The sequence below is a fragment of the Lissotriton helveticus genome, chromosome 3_1, assembly GCF_964261635.1.
Source record: "Lissotriton helveticus chromosome 3_1, aLisHel1.1, whole genome shotgun sequence".
Taxonomy (NCBI): domain Eukaryota; kingdom Metazoa; phylum Chordata; class Amphibia; order Caudata; family Salamandridae; genus Lissotriton; species Lissotriton helveticus.
Window position 1 is genome coordinate 123,835,100 of NC_136061.1, and position 19,663 is coordinate 123,854,762.

Here is a 19,663-nt window from a genome sequence, read left to right on the forward strand (position 1 = left end):
AGTATCGTTTATGGCATGGTATTTTTTTCGTAGGTAGTAGTTCCAAACAGAGGTGTAAAACCATAGCACAAATGGTAAATCTGTGCAGTGCGTTAGAAGAAAAGTTGCAGCATGGCATCTCTATAAGCCTCTACTTGTTGAGAGGATGACGACGACCCAAGGAACTTGAGCGTGCTAGGACCAGCTTCAGGACCGGCTCATATCCAGATGATGGCAGTAGAGTCAGCTCCCATGCAAATTCTCACTGGTGCAGGAGAGGTGAGATGGGAATGAGTCCCACTTGAATTTCTTGAGCTTGTGACTTGACTTGTCACTCAACCTGGTCTTCGGCTTCTTGGATAACGGCAACCTGACGCAGGGCTGCACCTGGACCAGGAATTGTCCCACAACTTGAATGGAGGGGGCACGGTGTTTGGAGCATGACCTAACTTGCGTTTTGTGTTTGACAGTGTGTTGCTTCACCTCCTTCTTCCTGATCACCTTCCAGAGCATCAGGGAGCATCTCTCGCATCACCCCAAGGTGTGTTTAATAAACAGATTTTTTTTTAAAGTAAAAGAAATGTAGAACCTATTCCTTTCCGTGGGGATAAACATCCTGCTCTTCATGATTCAAGATCCTAAAATTGCCTCTCAATGTAGTTCTACCCAAAGAAAAAACTATTTTTATTTTAAGGGACTGCCTAGCTTCTCTAGATATTGGAAGGAGTTTCTCAAGAGAAAAACAGTGTTTATGTCTAAGGCACCTGGATTTCATCAGAGGGAACCAGTGAGTGCTGAGATCTGGAAGGGAGGAGACAGCACAGGCAGCGCAAGCAGCAGCATAAGCAGCGGAGCACCGGGGTGAGGCGCGGCGGGCTTTGCTCCTTCTCCGCACGACGGAATACCTGCCTGATCACTCCTCTGCGGGTTGGAGGCACGGAGGGCCCTATTGTCAGCGGCTACCATATTTTGTAGCAGCTGGGAGCGGGCGCGGCATCAAGCAGTCGGTTAAGTTAGCAAGCGCGGCTGCCATTAGTGGGCGGCCGCAGTAATTGTGAGCCCTCTGCAGTATCACGGAGGTGGCCCAACTAGGTTTGAGCATGGCCTGTGATCACGCCCTGTGAGCCACGCTTGCCCTTCTCCTCTTGGGGCCTGTCAGCACCGGTCCCTTGCACCAGGCTCTACCTAGCATCCGTCACCATCAACTGCCAATTACCACCTGCCGCTAAGCGGGAGGCCGAGCGAGAGGGCAGGAGAGAGGACCCAGAGGTAGGTAGACAGGGGAGTTTTGGGGGTCTGGTATCTTCCTTGCCCCTGGCACCCGGACCTTGCCCTGACCCACCCCCCACTAGAGGTGGGTGAGTGAGAGCGCGTGCCCCGAGGGAGCTGGTAGGGTGAGCGGCAGCAACGGCAGGGTGTCGGAGAGGGGTCGCTCCAGTACACTCGCCATAGAACGTTACCTGCCCTTTGGCCCGCCTCGGCACATCCGCCTGCAGACCTGCTCACTGAGTCACACAGGACTACCGGGACCACCTCTTGGGACTCAGGTACCCTCATCCCTCCCTGAGGTCGGTTGCAGGTGTCTCCTCCCTTCTCTCTCACTGTAATGATCAAGAAAAGCACCCGCCAACCACTGTCAAAGCAGGACCCAAAATCTACAGCAGGGGACATGCCTACAAACAGGGATGCTCCAGGGGGGGCAACCGCCCAACCCAAAGTCAGCAAGACGTACGATCTGCGGAGCTGGGTACGGGCCCAGAATCCCTCTCCGTCAGAGAGTAGCCGAGCGCAGATAAGCAGGGATGGCGAGAACATGAACGACGAGGTCCCCAAGGACTTTGAACCTTTCACGGACACAACTAGCAGCACAATCACAGACGAGTATCGATCAAAGGCTGCCACTGAGATAGGAGAAGTTGAGATAGGACCAGTCCCCCCACCCATGGGGGTGGAGCTATCCCATCGGTCTACCAAAATCACACCACCTAGAAGGAGGAAGAAAAGTTCCTAATCTTGCCACAACCTGGGCGCTTCCACAGCTATCATCGACAGTCGTACATCAATCTATGCAGCAAACTCGCAAAGAAGCCCTGTTGCTACATCAGCTTGGGAGTTACTGGATGATACTACAATCTCCCATAAAAGTCCAACAACTTCAGCTGAAAACGTCCATAACCCAAAAATTGCCATGGCCATAGCCTCAAAATCAGTATTGTTACAGGATGCAACAACCCACAAGAGTAAGGAAGGAGCATGCATTACCATAGCCTCCTCGTCAGAGCTAGGGGACTCTCTTCATAGATCACCATCGCTTCTGCCGTTTGAACTTTCATGGGTGCAGGACAAGCTGTTAAGGTCAGTCAGCACTACCCTCTCCATCGCCATTAACATTCTAACATGGCAGTGGAGAAGCCCAAATTACAAATGGAGACCCTCTAAGTCATGACAACAAAAATGTCCGAGATGACCGAGAAAATTGATAGGTTGGCTGCTACCCAACTCCTCCAATCGCTCCTCTGGAATGCTTGAGCACAGAAATAATTGACAAACTGGAATCACTCCTGACAGTACTTTCCTGGTGGAAGAATTGAAAGTTAGTATTAAAACATGCTCAAATCCATCGAGCTCAGTGAAGAATGTTAAGGAACTCACTGCAGTGAGTAGGGACGAACTACTCGAATAAAATCAACACCATCAATTGCCAACAAGCACAGCAACCGGGCCTTTACCCCCTCTACATATATAGGGTGAAATGAATGGGACCAACCACATAGCGAACCCTCCCCCAACATCACAAGGGCCATATGCGCGCAGGAAGCCTCTCAGTCCACCCCGTCAACAACATGGAGAGAGAAGAAATGTCTTAAACTACAAAAGCGCGCAAAGAGATTACTAATAAGAAATCCCCAGCGAAATTCAATTACCTCAGGACAAAAAAAAAAATAATCTGCGACGAGGGTCACTGAATTAGAAATCATACAACCTCTCTTCCCTATATTCTGCAAGAACCCCCATACCCAGCTTCCATCAGAACCATGCCTCCCGGGAACAAATAGAACTACTCAGTCCTCCAATGCGCAGGCCGCCACAGGACTCCTCTCTAGGCAAAAGGGGAGCAATATGCTTGGGGAGATAGCAAATCAGGCTGAGGTCACAAAGCCTGGAACAGCTTTTATCCTCAAGGTTCAATCATGGTCCACAACGTTCCAAGCAAATGAAAAATGCAAACCGCACAGTGACTCAGGGGAGGTCAACAAAAGTCACTATTCAGCGGGCCTTGACCCAATGCTGTCTCAACACTGTCCAGCTGTGCCCACAAGCCGAACAGTAAACAACGATAGGGAGGCAAGTGCGGTGGGGGGCGATTTAGGGGGTGGCCGTTCAACTGGGAATATCATTACTTCTTGGCCCTCAATCTGGGCCCCAAGCCCCAGCAGCGCCCTCAGTACCACCGGGCATGGAACAAACCAAATAAAAAGCCACTGTAACAACAATGGAAAGTCAACAACACAGCCTCATCAGGATACCCCCGCCCTCAAGACAATAGGACCCACAAGACCACCCTAAGGGACAGAAGTAGGCCCTGCAGTCTTTTCACAAGCCTCACAGAACACACTGAAACAACTTGACAAAACGCCAACAACTATAAGGCCCTACCATAACGACTCAATGATCAGCTCAAACACTCTAGCTCCGGGGGGGGGGGGGAGGGGGGTCACTCAGCAAAACCAAGCATGACCCCGCTGTACATCTCTAAAGGCAACATTGATACTCTTAACAGAACTAACATCCTGAAGCTTCTCCAACACATACAGTCACTGTCCTATATTAACAGTATGGACATTGTCAGGGCACAATTAGTCTCTTTGCCCTTGCAACTAGGGAAGGAACAAACTATCATAACTTGGGCCAACCCGAATATAGCTGCAAGTGTCTACACTGAAAAAGAACAATTTGCAGAATGGGGCATTGATATTAGGAGGCTTGAACAAGAGAAGTATCCTTTCTTCTTAAAGGTAACCTTAAAGAACACGCCCACAGATTGCGTACTGAGAGGGTCCCACCGACGAGAAGGTACCCTCGAACGAACAAGCATGAATATCCAGTGCAGAGTCGACGGATCGAGCGGGGGGAGAAATGGCACCTCCACCTCCAAAACCTTCTCCTCCTTTTGTGCTCCACCCTCCCCAAATTTAGCCTATTGGGGCTGGGTTGCCTCCAACTGGGCCGACAAAATTCAAGCCCCCACCAAGTAAGGGGCCTTGCCTTCACATAAGTTCAAAAGAAAGCTCCCAATCATTGACCATCATGACATTTGCTGGGATGCACAAGGTTCTGAAAAACATAGGCAACTGCACCCGTTTTACTAGTAGGCTACGTAGAATACATTAAACCTGCAACTAAATGCAATTTAGTCGGGAGACCCTCCGGGGGCATCTCCATATACATCAAACATGCCTTAAAACTACAATTCACAAAGTTAAAGAACTCCTCGGACATGCTCCTAGCCAGCACTCTTAAAAGCCTCAAGACAGTGGATAGCACACTACCAATACTTATAATCAACGTATGCTATAATCCCCTTGTGCAGAGCTCCAAGGACAAGCTCTCTTGGCTGATTACACAGATTGAAACCCTGCTTACACAATTTGCATCTATGGAACTCTTTATTCTTGGGGACTTTAACACGCACAATATAGGGAACCAGACATCTGAGGGCCACTCCTCTGGGAGCATTGGGAGATTCAATGTCCTCCTTCGGACATACAAGTTGGCAACCACTCATTCTTCATCTATAGTGTCTAAGCCAGGGTTAACCTCTGTACCCACTTATAACAACCAGACTACTATAGATTACATCTTACTAAGTGAGAGGCTACAAAAATACATGCTGTGCTCCAATGGAGTGAAAGTGACCATGAAGCCTTACTGTTGCATTTAACCAGTGTCCAAAGGAGAAGAAAAGCACAGGCTCCTGAGGAGAATTAAATGGGGGCAGAGGTCCATCAATAAATCTGACTCATGAAAACCGACCTGGTTTGGCTGGCATATCAGCCTTAGCAAGTGGGGACTAAAAGGTGAATGGGACAAGCGTGCATATGATCTAGTTCATTGCTCCGAGGAAGCACAACTCAAATAACTACAAATATTCCAACACACACTCTGGGTCAAGTTCCAGCAATCACGCAATGCGCTAAACAACTAAACAACAAACAAAGTGAGTATAAAAAAACTGTATCAAAGGTCGCTAAAATGCAGCGGAATTCAGCAGCAAAGACCCACTCGCAACTGGTTTTGAAAGCAAAACGGGAATCCACAGAGGCAAAATGGTCGAAGATCTTCGCGCTGATGGCGCCATGCAAGACCGAAGAATTCTGGCAAAATCTAAATATCTTAATCCATGGGGCTTCCAGCAGAGAGAACTCACTTGATGCAGACACCTAGGTAGCTCATGTGAAATCCGCTTCTTCAAATTGTACCACCATACCATGGAGGCTAGTGGGTAATATTACAGACACCACTGGAGCTCCGGCCGAGCTAACACTTCCAGGCGAGGCAGTAGTACGCACTGTTCTAAAAAAGATTCGGCAAAATTGAGCACCCAGCCCTTTCACGCTGCCTAGCTCCCCCTTCAGGGAGGACATAGACTTCTAGTGCTCCAATCTTTCACTGCTATATGCAGAATGAAGGCTTCTGGAGGATGTCTCAGATTCCTGGAGGGGCTCATTGCTATAACCAATATTTTAAAAAGGGCAAAATTCCGACCCCAAGAACTATCGATGATTGCCCTGTTGGACATTGAGGGTAAAGCTTACGCGAGTACACTTTTGCAGGAACTAGTCAATTCGGTCCACATCGAAGGTCTCTTGCCATTTTACCAGACGGGTTTCAGACCAGGGGGCTACACTGTAGATAACATAATAGCCCTGTCATACTTAGCCCAACTAGCAGTGGCCAATCGCTCCCTTCCGCTCTTTTCTTAATTTATTGATTACTCAGCTGCCTTCGATGGGGTAAACTGCAGCATTGTTTGGCAGAAATTGGTTAAGTGGAACATCAGCCCGTCACTACTAAAAGCAATTAGATCGCTGTATACTCGAACTTGGGTAAGGGTCAAACTTTCCAGAGTCTGTCACAGAAAAAGTGTCTCAGACCGGGGGCTAAAACAGGGTGCGTCCTGGCACCGATGCCTTTTAAATTGTACACCGCCTATATGGGTCAAGCACTACCCGGAGCGTCTCTAGCCACTCCCAAGATCGGCCATACAAAGATCCAGTTGATGCAATACGCTGATGACCATGTGCTTCTGGACCATACCAAAATAGGCCTCCAAAAAGCACTAACCTCCTTGTCTGAATACAATGCCGATAACAAACTGGTCGCCAACTCCAGTAAGTCCAAAATAGTGATTTTTTGGACCACTACCCGAAGAAAAAACTTGCTAAGTGGAAGCTGGGTCCCCTGTTATTGGACTGTGTACAAACCTACAACTATCTTGGGGCCTGGCTTAGCGAGACGGACCGCCCTCGGATTCTTCTCCAAAAACTGTGGCAGAAAGGAAAAATGATCAATTATGCCCTCTGTAAACCATATGCCACCTTAGATAGCCCAACAATCATGGATATTCAGAGTACTGAGGGCCAAACTACTACCGTCTCTTAATTACGTGCAACAGGCCCTCCCAAGGAGGTTTGCACATGACTTGGAAAAAATACATTGCACAACGTATAAAAAGATTATTTCGCTTACCAGCCTGCACTAGAAACACCTTGATTCGCATTGAGTTTGATCTCAATCAACAAAAATTAGAAGAGCTGGCCGCTTCAATAAAATATTTCTATCTAACAACTGCGGCTCTGGATAACACTATGAAGGCCGCAATAAAATCTATCTTTCTACAACCAAGTAACCCTTGGTCTGCCAGCCCTGCCACAGCCAAAGATCTTCTGCAATTCGCAACAGAGAACTGAGATCCCAGCACAATCAACTTGCTACTATCAAAACAAGATTAAAAAAGCAACTATGTTTATGCTCTCGCAGTCTGGACATGGAATCCCTGGCAGCGAGAGACTTTCATGAAACCCAATGTCTTCCTCACATACTGCTTAGCCATAAGCCCCACCTCACGCTGTCCGTGGAGAGACAGGCATCACATCGAATTTTAGTAGCAAGACTACATATGCTTTCCTAAAGAATTCTATCCATCCTGGAAAGCATAGCTGGGTATCACGGAGAGCCGCCTCTGCAATTACAAAAGAGAGTCCCTGGCACATATTTCCTTTTGCTGTCCCGCTTTGCGGCAAGTACGCAGTATACATCTCAGACCCATTCTCCTTCAACTGGGCACCCGTACAGCAAAGTAGGCCGTCCAACAGCTCTATCCCTTGGACACTGTGAAATACATGGCTAACTTTGGGAAATTTGTATACCACAGTCGCTCACTATTCAAGGACAAGTCCTCTAAGGCACAGTGGAAAAAAAAAAACGATCATCAAGACTACATCACTTGTGCATATATCACTTTGACCGATTGATCTATAACATAATGAAGTCTCAGTTTCTTTTTTTAAAGGAAAAAAAATAGTTTAACAATGTTCTGCACTTTTTCGCTACAAGTTTTTTTACTGTTGTATTTTGTAATGGATTTAAGTAACCAAACAAATAAAATTAATTCATCCATTCAGTGAGTGCTGAGTTAAGAATAAGTCCATCTCTGGTCCATTTGTTGTGCTGGTCTGGTTTCAGTTAGGTAGGGGGAAATCAGAAGACCTCACTGGCCAGGAACAAATGAAGTCCAGTAATGGTGGTCAACTTTTGCCATCACTGACATCCATACTCAGGAAAATACTCCATAGAAATAAATAAAAAACACTTCCAGCACTACAACAGTCAAAAGGAAAACATATTCCACCTCTGATGACTGATTTTGCACAGCAGTATAAAAGACTTTCATAAACAGAGTTTAGTGATTGAAAAGACAGGTGACGAAAAAACAGACCTGGACACACAGAACATGATAGAAAGAGCCTTAACCATAAAACGAAGGATTTAGAACCTAGAAGAAAACAAACAAGTTGCTTCTGAAAAAAAAATTTGTCAAAAGGTACGGTACTAAAGACTTTTTGGATTTTTGCTCAAATGAGTGGAACAATATGCAGTCTAAAATGTCAAACGTCGGCATTCTAAGAAGCTAAAGAGCAGTCATTGTACTATCAGGAGCTATTTTGAGAGCAATATGTATTTACTAGTCTTATCCTACTAGTTAACTCCAATTTAGTGTACACTACTAAACACAAGACCAGCTTGACTTCAGCAGAGGCTGCCTTTTTTTCTGCATTTGAAATAATGTTCCACTTTTACACAGATGTGCCCTGGTTTTTGAGTGTAAGAGGAGATAGTCAGTGCCCATAAATATCAGCATACGCCTCATGATGGAGAAGTTAACGTGAGCAACCTCCAATTCATTTAACATTTTCTTGGGTTGGGGTTGCCAGTTATTGCGGATTCTTGGTTGTTCCCTCAAAAGCACAGGTTGTAAATCCAACTATTCTCTACTGTAACCATAAGATGTTACCTGATAAAGCTCTTAAATGCAGCAGACTGGGGGTTGATGCAAAGTGGCACTCGGTTTCCTTTCTGTTGTTCCAAAATGAACTGGTGAATGATTTCTATGAAGGAAAATAGTACCATAATTAGACTGGTTCAAATGTGGATATAAAGGAAATAGCAGATGTGTTAAGTTAGTCTTTGAGTTTTTTCATAAAATATGTGACATATTCTTCCCAAAATGGCAGTGAAATTAAAGCACTTGCATAAAAAGTAGAACGAAACTCTAAAGCCAAACGCAGCTCTGTGCTTATGTCTTGCCCCATTCTCTTCGCATACAGCTACTCTGCCTACATTTCCTCAGTTATATATCTGTAGTGTTCACATGCACTACTTAACAACTCGTAACACGTTGTGATATCCAAATGAAGAAAAAAACAAATTACAGTACTAAAACTAGACGCATGGCTCCGCCAGGACCATTATAACAGGCATCCTAGCAGCAAATGTGGTGTTGAAGTGACTGAAAGAGTGCAGCTGCAGGTGCCCGTGAATTAGAAATCCAATATAGACAAACGCCTAGTGTTGTTTAAAGTGTAGTGATCGGTGGGTTTTGCCAAGCATCCTTCTCAACGTAGCCTGACTCAGGAAAGCATCCTTCTCAACGTAGCCTGACTCGGGAAAGCATCCAACACAGAGTATTTGAAGCAATCTGCAGGGCAATAAAACATCTGTAGTCGAACGTACCATTGAAAAGCCTCAAACACTGCATCGGTCCGAGCCACAGGAGAATAAATAGCAGTGGGGACGGAGTCAAGCAGAGAATAGAAATACAGGCTGCAAAAACGACTCCAGGCAATTGATGCCGGGAATGCTACTGACAAAGACTATTTAAAGGTTGTCATATTTTAGTACATCCCATTAAGAAACTGAGCCCGCTGACATCCAAATGTTACTCCTGTACAAAAGAACAGTAGAAAATCAAATATAACAATTTAGAAACAAAGTTACAATAAGTATGAATGACGGCTGTTTCTTCATGTAAGCTAGTATACGTTCTTTCAAAGGCGAAGGGTGCAACAGCCACAAAAGCAACCCTCCTGTTATTTCCGTACTTAATTACTCAATTCAACATTGACATTATTGGAACGGGTTTTATTGTCTAGGCTGGACTCTTGGGCTGAGGAACAACTTTCCCTAAGACGTTCAATCTGGTGTTTGCCAAGGCACAAGGTTGTGTTTCGATTTAAATACCCGTACATAGGTTTCCTGATTCATGCCCTTATGAAGGCACAACTCACATTGCCCTTATTTAGGCATAGAATCCCAGTCCTTATTTAGGCATCAGCTATGCTCTCCAAATACAGGCATGGTCACCTACATTCGTCCATCCCACGTCACAACGAGTTCTTAGAAACCAGACCCTTAAGCCATTTGGACTTTCCCTGCTTGGATTATTGATTTCTCCAAGAACTAATTTATTATGCATGAACAACTATTCCTTAGGGGTTCATTCAGGAGGTCTTCCTCTGCCCGACTTTACGTCAATTCTAGCATTCCTAGACACCTTCCAGGTATAAATATACCTTTACTTACCATGGCAAACTACCGCTCGGCTACACAGCTCGATTTGGCTCGCCACGGCAAGTTCAGAGGGAATTCAAGTCCCCGCCTGACGCACTGACCAGACGCTGTCATCCTGCTTGTAGAGAATCCAGCTTCCAGTGTCCTGACTCCCTTCGTGGGGTGTTAGAGATTGAGATCCGGAAAGAGATTCCCACCTCTCTCATTCTAAGGTAAGGAGCAGACTAGAACCTAGAGGGGCTCTTGGCAATAAAACTATAGCTTACCATACTATAGAAAACGGCACCTACTTCTTACCTTGTACTACACTTAGGTTAGGTACACTGGGGTAGAACTTTTTAGAAGCACCAGACGAGTATTCCCATTTTAGCCTGTGTTATTCTGTAGTGTAGTTGCTATATTCCCAATAGGCTCTGCGCATTGGAATAATATAAACAGCAGTGTAGACGTAGGACTGAGGTCGACTAGGTCTCTACTGACTATATTAGACTTAATTCGTTTTGCCAGCTAGCTCAGAGGTCACTAGAAACATTCTCGAATGTTCAAGAAGGAGTTAACTTTCCTGATTAGACAAGAAGGGATTAGTTTCTGACAACCATAAAACATGACAACTTTGCTCCCTCAGAATAAGAGTGTATCTCTAGAGTCGTGTGAAAACAATAGACAGCTATTTTACTCAGTCAATCGTGCATACTTAGTTTCACCAGAGTGCAGAGAAAAGAGAGACAGGCGTTTTCAATAAAAGGTGTTATTTATTGAGCAGTCGTCTTTCTCATGCAAGAGAAATGAATTGCCACAATTGCAATATTTAGTATAAAGTAAAGTGAGTACAGTAAAAGGAGTATTATGAAATAATACTGTAAAAGTATTGATATGGTTTCTTAGCCATATGATACTTTAAAATGGATAAAATATATACATACATATATACATTGACTAACGTACTCAACTGGTGCTTCTAAATACGCCTACCCCGGTGTACCTGACCTAAGCCTAATACGTGGGAAGGAGTAAGTAAGTAGCAGTTTAAGTTAAGTTGGTTTTGCCAAGAATCTGAATCAAGAACTCTCTTTAAGGGTTTAGTCAGCTCCGTACCTGGGTAATAGAAAGCAGGAGGTCTGGTATCTCTTTCTCAGGACTCGATATCCCAGCAACCCGCGAGGGCGGCTGAGAACACCGGAGCTGGATTTCTCGGTAGGAGAAAAGACAGCGTCTCTCTCAGTGCGTCAAAAGGGAGGGGCGGCGTCCGTGGGCTCTCGCATCAGCTGGGCTCTCGGGCAAGTAGATAGCCGCTCTGCTCCAAAACTACCGTGCGTTTGCTTAAGGCAACGTTGGTATATTTATACCTGAAAGGTGCCGGGTTTGACGTAAGGTTGGACATAAGACGTCAATAAAGATGTCACTAAGAACTGGCCGTTCTTACAGTGCTCACAAGAGCTCTAGGACAAATCAATACAAAAGCCATGGGGATTTCCCAGGTTGCTGGAGGTTTGTTTTGTTTAGAGAACTCGTTGTACTTTCTAGGAGTCTAGGGAAGTAGCCTTTGCTTAATGTGGACCGCATGGGCTACGACTAAATATGGATATGATTCTTATGCCTTTATAAGGATATTATTTATTATTACCACATAAGGTCATAAATCAGGAATATCGAATTAGGGTCCTAGATAGAATTACAACAATTCATGCATGTTTATATGAATATATGTCATAGCTAAAAGACCATGCTATTGCAGTATTATTTCTTCTTACTGCTCACGCTGTACGTATTATATTTCGCATACTGTCTTGCGATTGTAACAGCTCATACCTCTTGCACGAGAAATAAGACTGTTCAATAAATCCTTTTATTGAAACTCCCGTCTCATCTATTTCTGTGTAACTCTGAAGAAACTAAGCATGCACGATTGACTGAGTGAAACTGTTATCTATTGTTTCCACGATTCTGAGAACTGTTCCGATTCTAAAGGGAAACAAAGTTGTCATGTTTATGCAGTTATCAGAAACTACTCCCTTCTTGTTTATTCGAGAAGTTTCTAGTGACCTCTGAGGTAGCTGGCACACAGGTTATTACGTTTAATATACTCGATAGAGGCATACTGACCTCAGTCCTTTGCAAAAAGTATAGTGTATATTATTCCAATGTGCAGAGCCTATAATGGGAATAGGAACTACACTACAGTTGGTTTAAAAGTGCCTCAATCATGCCCTTATTGTAGGGAAGTAGGCGAAAACCAGGAGAGATGCCATTCACATGACCTTTATGAACCTCACCTGTGTTTTTGAAATCGTGAACTGTATGCAATTATGTGCCATGTTGAGGAGCCTGGAGGCTTCAACAGGCTTTGGTAGACCTCCTTTGTCATCTTCATTGGGTGACTTTTGTTAACATCTCATTTAGCAAAGATGGGGAATGTACCTCTCAAATTAAATCGACTCGGGGAGTTTGACAGGGTTGCACCCTGGACCCTTTTCTTGTCTACTTTATATCAATTGTTTAGAGAGAGCTTCTTAGTTCACAATGGAAAGTATAAGCTGAGAACGGCGAGGTGTGGCTTCCCAGTCCTCTTGTATGCAGACGATATTGTTCTCATTGAGAGTACAGCTAAGAGACCTCTAACACTGTTGGATTCCTTTGTCTATTTTATAAATGATCTGGGCCTAAATGTTAATATGTCCAAATCTTTTACTATGGTTTGTGGCCCACTAACAAGCAAGGTTAAAACACATAAAATTGAGGCAGTCAAGATATAAAGGGTGAAACATTTTAACTATTTAGGTATTCCCCTTCATGAGGAATTACAGTAGGGAATTTTAATTAAGCTGTTGAGAATGCAGGTTGTGAGATAAATTGATGCTGTGGGCAGGTTTGCCTTCAGGCTACGTCATAAACTAGTGGAAGAACTCAAACATATCTATAAATCTAAATGATTCCCAGTTGCCTTATTTGGGTCTGGGCTCATCATAACCCAGACCCAGAGGGTTGATGACAGCTTCCTGCACATACACATCTCGTCATACCGTAGAGTATAGCGAATGCTGTCGTTATGAAGCTGGATTGAACTGTCTTGAGGATTTTCTTGATTTTAAAATTGTTGCCAAAATAACCGGGTACATAACTGGGTGCACTGTTATAAGTGGTATTGGGCAGAGGGAGGGGTAGCAATTATATAATGCAGTGGCTGTGTTTAGAGCCACTTCTTTATTGCCATTTTAGAACCGCCATCTTAAAGGTTTGTTTGTCTTCAGTCTGTCCCGGTATTTGGGACACAAAATCGGGGCGGACAGGAAGCTATCACCACACGCTTATAACATTCTGCACTTTACCTCTACTGCTGAAATTGATTCTAAAATTGTTGCCAAAATAAACTGGGGAATCTTAATTTTTTTTAAGTGTTACTAACTGTTTGGAATGTTTCAAATAGTATTGGGCAGGGGCCGTTTTCATTAATTTTAGGGGACGTATTTAGATCCACTTCCTCAATGTCATTTGTGTAGAAGGGCTACTCCGGCAGGAGTCAAGTGCTTGCCTTAGAATTTAGTGATGGATGAAAGGTACTTAAGAAGACTAAACTTGCTGAAGCTTCTGACCTGTGCTAAAAATCCAGTTAAGCGAGAGTCCTAAAGCTCCAATGTGCACAGTACCCAGTTCTATGGTGCTAACAGGTTATGTAAGGACAGGTTGCTTGTCTCGGGACACTCCAAGGACGTGTCCTATAAGGGTTAATGGAGACCGGTTAAGAAGACACCTGAGGTATATATTAATATAACTGGCTTTGCCATAACTATTCCAGCTTCTAAGCATCCTTGAGTTGTGGCTCCCTACTGAAAATTCGGGACACACTGCTATGCTTCATTAGATTTTTCTTACATTTCTTGTACTTAATATCTGTGTCCATTCCCAGCACAGTCTCAGTAAAGGGATGGATTAACAAGTTACTTAACTTCAGTAACACTACTTCTGGTACTGCATATTCCTCAACTTTTGAAAGTTTCCCAGGCATCAGACTAGATCCAGAAACTTTTCAACAGTACCTCTGCACCACATGGATGAAGTTGATCTCTGGAAATTACTTGGGGAGCCTACATAGGTGCCACTCCTGTGTTCTGACATCTGTTGCTTTCAAGGTTGTCGGCGTTCTAAGACACAGAACTCCAAAAGTAAATAGTTTTGACCAGTGTACCTTGCATCTTATTAATTGGTAGAGCCCAATTCACAGACAGGGAGGACGGAAGAGTCAGTAGGGAATCTGCAGTTAGAAGCACTATAAGAAAGAGCGTTACTGAAGGTAAGCAACCACACACTTACCTGTAATTATGGTTTTGCAGCTTGAAACTCTTGCACAATCTCAAATCTAGTGGTTGGGCCCGGAAGTGTCCTTATTTCATCTAAATGTTTGTTAATTTGTGGTATCGGAGTCAACATGGGCAGAGACCACATATATGACGTCCACCATAATCCCACAATGCCCATGTGCGTGCCCACCATCTTAGATTCTTTTTTCTTCTTCTCTTTTTTGACAAACCTCCTGATAAGAAGAGGCTGGAGGGCCATGTGTGAATTTAGAACCGTTTCAAACTGTAAAACCATAATTATAGGTAACTGGTTTAAAGTCACTTCTAGATGCACAGGATTTGCACAGATTATGTAGCGGTATTACCTAACTTGTGGTGGGTTTAAGAGGGAGTAGTGGCAAAAATGGCCTTCAGCACAGTCTGCCTAACTAAACTTTGTTTGCATGAGCCTAAGTCCACACAATAATGTTTTGTCAATGTATGCTGAGAAGCCAGAGTGGCAGCCCTGCGTTTATCTTGTATTGAGACGTCGGCCATTAAAAGCCATTAGAACATTGGAATGTTGGGAGCTCCATTGTAGACAATGGAGTGCTCATGCTTTTACGGGCCGGTAAAGGCCCGCAGAGCAACATTCCAATGTTTTACAAAGGCCTCTCGGAGCTTGAGGAGATTTAAATCCCATCGAGCTTCGAGAGGCCTTTGTTTCATTTGTTAGAACATTCTGCCCTCAGTAGCAGAATGTTCTAATAGCCTTATAGCCCTTCATAGCAGGGCTATACCGGCTATTAAAGTCCTGGTCCCTTGTTAAAGGCCCTCGCCTTTGGCTCGGGCCTTTATTAGCCCGTATGGCCCGCTATTGCGGGCTGTAAGGCTATATTATGGACCCTTTCTTCCTACTCTTCCTGACGCTTGCATTTAGTAAATGACTGCTCTTCTGATGTCTAATGTGTGTAAGGTCTTTATTGCAGTCTTCGCAGATTCCTGGAAGAAGGCTGGCAATATGATAGCGCAATTTATGTCAAAAGGTGAAAACGTTTCGTAGGAACTATGGATGTGTCCTCATTATCACTTTATCCTTGTGAATGACTATGTAAAGCTTCTGTACCATGAGCGCCTGTATCTCATTAATTCATCTCAGTGACAAGATTGTTACCAAGAACACCGTCTTAAGTGTAAGGTGATGTATCTTGTATGGCTTTGTGCCTTTATTAACCCTGCCAAAACTAAATTTATATTCCACTGTGAAAGAGTTATCTCCTTTGCTGGGAAAAGTATTGTTACTCCTTCCATGAACCTTTTGGTCAGTAGAAGTAAAAACATTTTTATGTATATTTAGCCCTTTCGAGTAAACCGCAATGGCTGATAAATGCAGCCTTATCAAGGCATATGAGAGTTTAGACTTTGTTAAATGTGTAAAATACATGACCATTACAGTGTTGTGATGGCGCATGTGTTCAGTATTCATGGATTGGCATCAGGTTATATATCCAGACCTGCTAACTTGAACAACAAGCATTGGAAATGCAATAGGTCTCGCATTTCCTTGAGTTACAGCTATTGGTGTTGTATATGAAAATGTATTTTTCCCTAAGTGTCATGGAGTGTATATATGTGGCGTGCAGTGGAATTTTGTGATTTGGATTGTAATTGTTAGGCATGGAATTGTGTGGTGTGGAGTGGTTTTGTGTAGTGGAATTATGTTGAAATATGTGGATAGTAATTAGGAGACAACGATTAAAATACATAAATACACATATAAAGGTGCACCTAAACAATCATGTAAGCAAACAAAGGCACAATATTTAAGATGTGTGCACATATAATTAACACTCATAAGTAAGCCTATGAACAGATACACAGGCATACATAACACAACGAGACCAAAGCTGAGAAGTAATTCTATTAAAGCAAAGCGGCATACCGATTTACCTGCACATTCCTTTTTGAAGTAGAGAAATGTTGGCCATGCATGTTTTGGGCACACAGGCGCCATTGTACTTTGCATTCTGGAACTTGTAGTTTAAAGGGCTGTTTACATAAAGCAAGCACTCGCGGAAGAATTCAAGGAGTGATGGTAAACAGGTTATACTCCAATGGAGGTACTAAGAGATGGTGGACAGCCTAAAACAAATAAAGCTAGCAAATGGAAGGCCAGCAAATGTGAGTTACAAACCACAAAGCCAATGGTAGGCAATAGGCGGAATGCATTCCCTGGGAAGCATGCAGAATGTCCACAAAAAGTCTTTGAAAACCTAAGGTTTGACCTAAAAAGGGGAACAGTATGCAGAACCCCTCTGTCCCCCATTTTGACCTGGGACCTTGAACTCATAATGCAACACGCCTATAGTAATGATATTTCTCCAAGTGTTACTAGGTCCCACCACTTCAACTGTGGCTTCTAGGCACTGGTATTTACCCCAGCCTTGAAACGAGGGCTTAGACTCCACTTCAGTTTTGCTGTTATCTAACACAGAGTATTGTTCTTTAGGGAGCAGGGTAATGTAATGTAATGTACTGGGGGTAGGCGCGCAACGCCCATTGGGCTGAAAGGGATTCAGCTCCCCCTGTCGTCTGTGGCTGCCCGGGCTTAGACAGCTTCCTGGGCACACACACACAGCTGCACCAGAGTACTTCACAGGTCTTTAAAAGACGATTTACTTGTTTATGAGGCTTTGTTGTTTTTTTACCCCTTCTTAGAGACCCTACATCTCCACTCTGCCTATTGCTCAAAGAATTAGACCACCCCGAATTTTTTTCTTAGACCCCCCTCCCCCCTTTTCCCCTCCTCCTCCCAAAAATGTGGGTCTAGTTACGGCTCTGGCTGGGGGCATGCAAGGGGGAGGCAGGTTAAGGTCCTGATACCGTCATGCAGGTAAAACATCACTTCTTAATCAAAGGTGAGCCTCTTTTATCCTGTCCGTTCCAGCCGTGTTTTAAAGCCCCCACCCCCATCAATACAGGGTGACTTTTAAACGTGGCGTGTATCTTGTCTGTCTGTCTGTGTGTCTCACTATTTAGTCAGGAACGCCAGGGCAGGAAACCCAGTGGGGCAAATACAGCACAACTTTTCAGGATTCTCAAGTACTCGACCAGTTCATGCCATTGAAACCCTACATAAATATTTTACCGAAGGTCACACGGTTCAGCATTTACTGCTGACTTCAATTTGACCTTCAAGTAGCTTGTTAAAATCCCAGGTAGGTCAACTCAGAGGTTCATTCTTCCGAGCTCAATGGGATGAGTATCAGTTCATGTTGGGTAATGATAAAACAAAATGAAAACACCTAAACAAAACCAGTGGTTTTTTTTTTTTAGAGTCTGTAGACCAGATAACACGGATAATTTTTGATGTGATGGGGGAAATTATTCCAGAGTTGGGGGCCGAAGAGGGAAACTCATGGTCACCGGGTGTAGAGCGTTTAATATGCGGGTGTGAGGGTGTGAATAACGATAAGGCGCTACAGCGCAGACTTTGTAGTGAGACATTCAGATTAAGGTCCTGGTACTGTCATGCAAGTAAAACTTCACTTCATATTTAAAGGTGCGCCTCTTTTATCCTGTCCGTTCTCGCCATGTTTTAAAGCCCCCACCCCCATTTAGAGTCTGTAGACCAGATAACACGGATAATTTTTGATGTGATGGGGGAAATTATTCCAGAGTTGGGGGCCGAAGAGGGAAACTCATGGTCACCGGGTGTAGAGCGTTTAATATGCGGGTGTGAGGGTGTGAATAACGATAAGGCGCTACAGCGCAGACTTTGTAGTGAGACATTCAGATTAAGGTCCTGGTACTGTCATGCAAGTAAAACTTCACTTCATATTTAAAGGTGCGCCTCTTTTATCCTGTCCGTTCTCGCCATGTTTTAAAGCCCCCACCCCCATCAATACAGGGTGACTTTTAAACGTGGTGTGTATCTCGTCTGTCTGTGTGTCTCACTATTTAGTTAGGAACGATAGGGCAGGAAACCTGTGGAGCAAATACAGCACTACTTTTCAGGGTTCTCAAGTGTTCGACCTGGTCATGCCATTGAAACCCTACACAAATATTTTACCGAAGGTCACACAGTTCGGTATTCACTGCTGACTTCAATTTGACCTTCAAGTAGCTTGTAAAAATCGATGGTTCGTCAACTCGAGGGTTCATCCTTCCGAGCTTATTGGGATGAGTATCAGTTTATATTCGGTAATGATAAAACAAAATGAAAACATCTAAACAAAACCAGTGGTTTTTTTTATAGTCCATCTGAAGACTAGATAACACAGGGATTTTTTATATGATGGGGAAATTATTCCAGAGTTGGGGGCCGAAGAGGGAAACGCACTGTCACCGGGTGTAGAGCATTTAATATGCAGGTGTGAGGGTGAGAACAACGATAAGGCGCTACAGCGCAGACTTTGTAGTGAGAAATTCCACGTACAAATTGTGATTTTTCAGTCCAGTAGAACTCTATATGCAAAGGCAGAGTCCGGAAGACGACTTTCCACCCAGACTCTGTGCAACTATGTAACTGTCACACTTTCTTAGTTTATAAAATGTTGAATTCTCTGAAGCTTCCTTAGCTAAGAGTCAAATTACCCTTAAAAAGGATGTTCGAATAATCCTTCCTTGAAACTATGCGAACAGGCACCGCTTTCTTTAACAAGCATTTCATAGAAAAGCAGGGCGGAAATCAATTAGTAACAGGATACTAGGGCAAGGGCGGCAGCGTTCTGAAAGGCCATAAATTGCTTTAGCAGACAAACAAAAGCGAAGGGAAAGCATGTGACCAAGGAGGAATGCTTCTGCCAGCCTGCACTCTCCAGAGACCCAAACGCCATGGGAGTGAACATTTTAAGAAGAGGTGGGACATGCACCCACCTTTGGCCAATTACGTGCTTTCAATTCTTGAAAGCCGCACACAAAGGCCAATTGATATCACAAGCACAAGCTTACAGAAAGCTTTCAGAATGTCTGGAGTGAGGCCAAGAGGCCATCTCCTAGAGCAGCGCATGCGCGCTGCGCTAGGCGAGACTTAAAAATATCACCTCGTTATTAGGGGGTGGGGTCTCGTGCCGAGAAGTGCCCAAGAAGCACTTTTGCCCCCTCCCTGCTCCAAGCCCATTCCCTGCCCCAAGCCCCTTCCCTCCACAAAAAAAATAAAAAAATAATTGGTGCTGGTGCCCTGGGGTATTTTCACACCCCTTAATGGATGTCGGCTGTTCAAAGCCTCAGAAAATGATCTGGAAATCCACTATTTACAGCGGTTTTAAGCGAGTTTT

General features: G+C 44.2%; 1 protein-coding gene across 1 annotated transcript in view; it reads right to left on the bottom strand.

Annotated features, from left to right (window-relative positions):
* The window catches only part of NLK (nemo like kinase), a 996,575-nt gene that overhangs the window by 89,112 nt on the left and 887,800 nt on the right, over nt 1-19,663 (bottom strand). Inside the window, exon 10 of the mRNA XM_078679349.1 lies at nt 8,555-8,648. Within this exon, the coding sequence (XP_078535475.1) occupies nt 8,555-8,648 (94 nt within the window). The remainder of the gene's footprint in view (nt 1-8,554; nt 8,649-19,663) is intronic.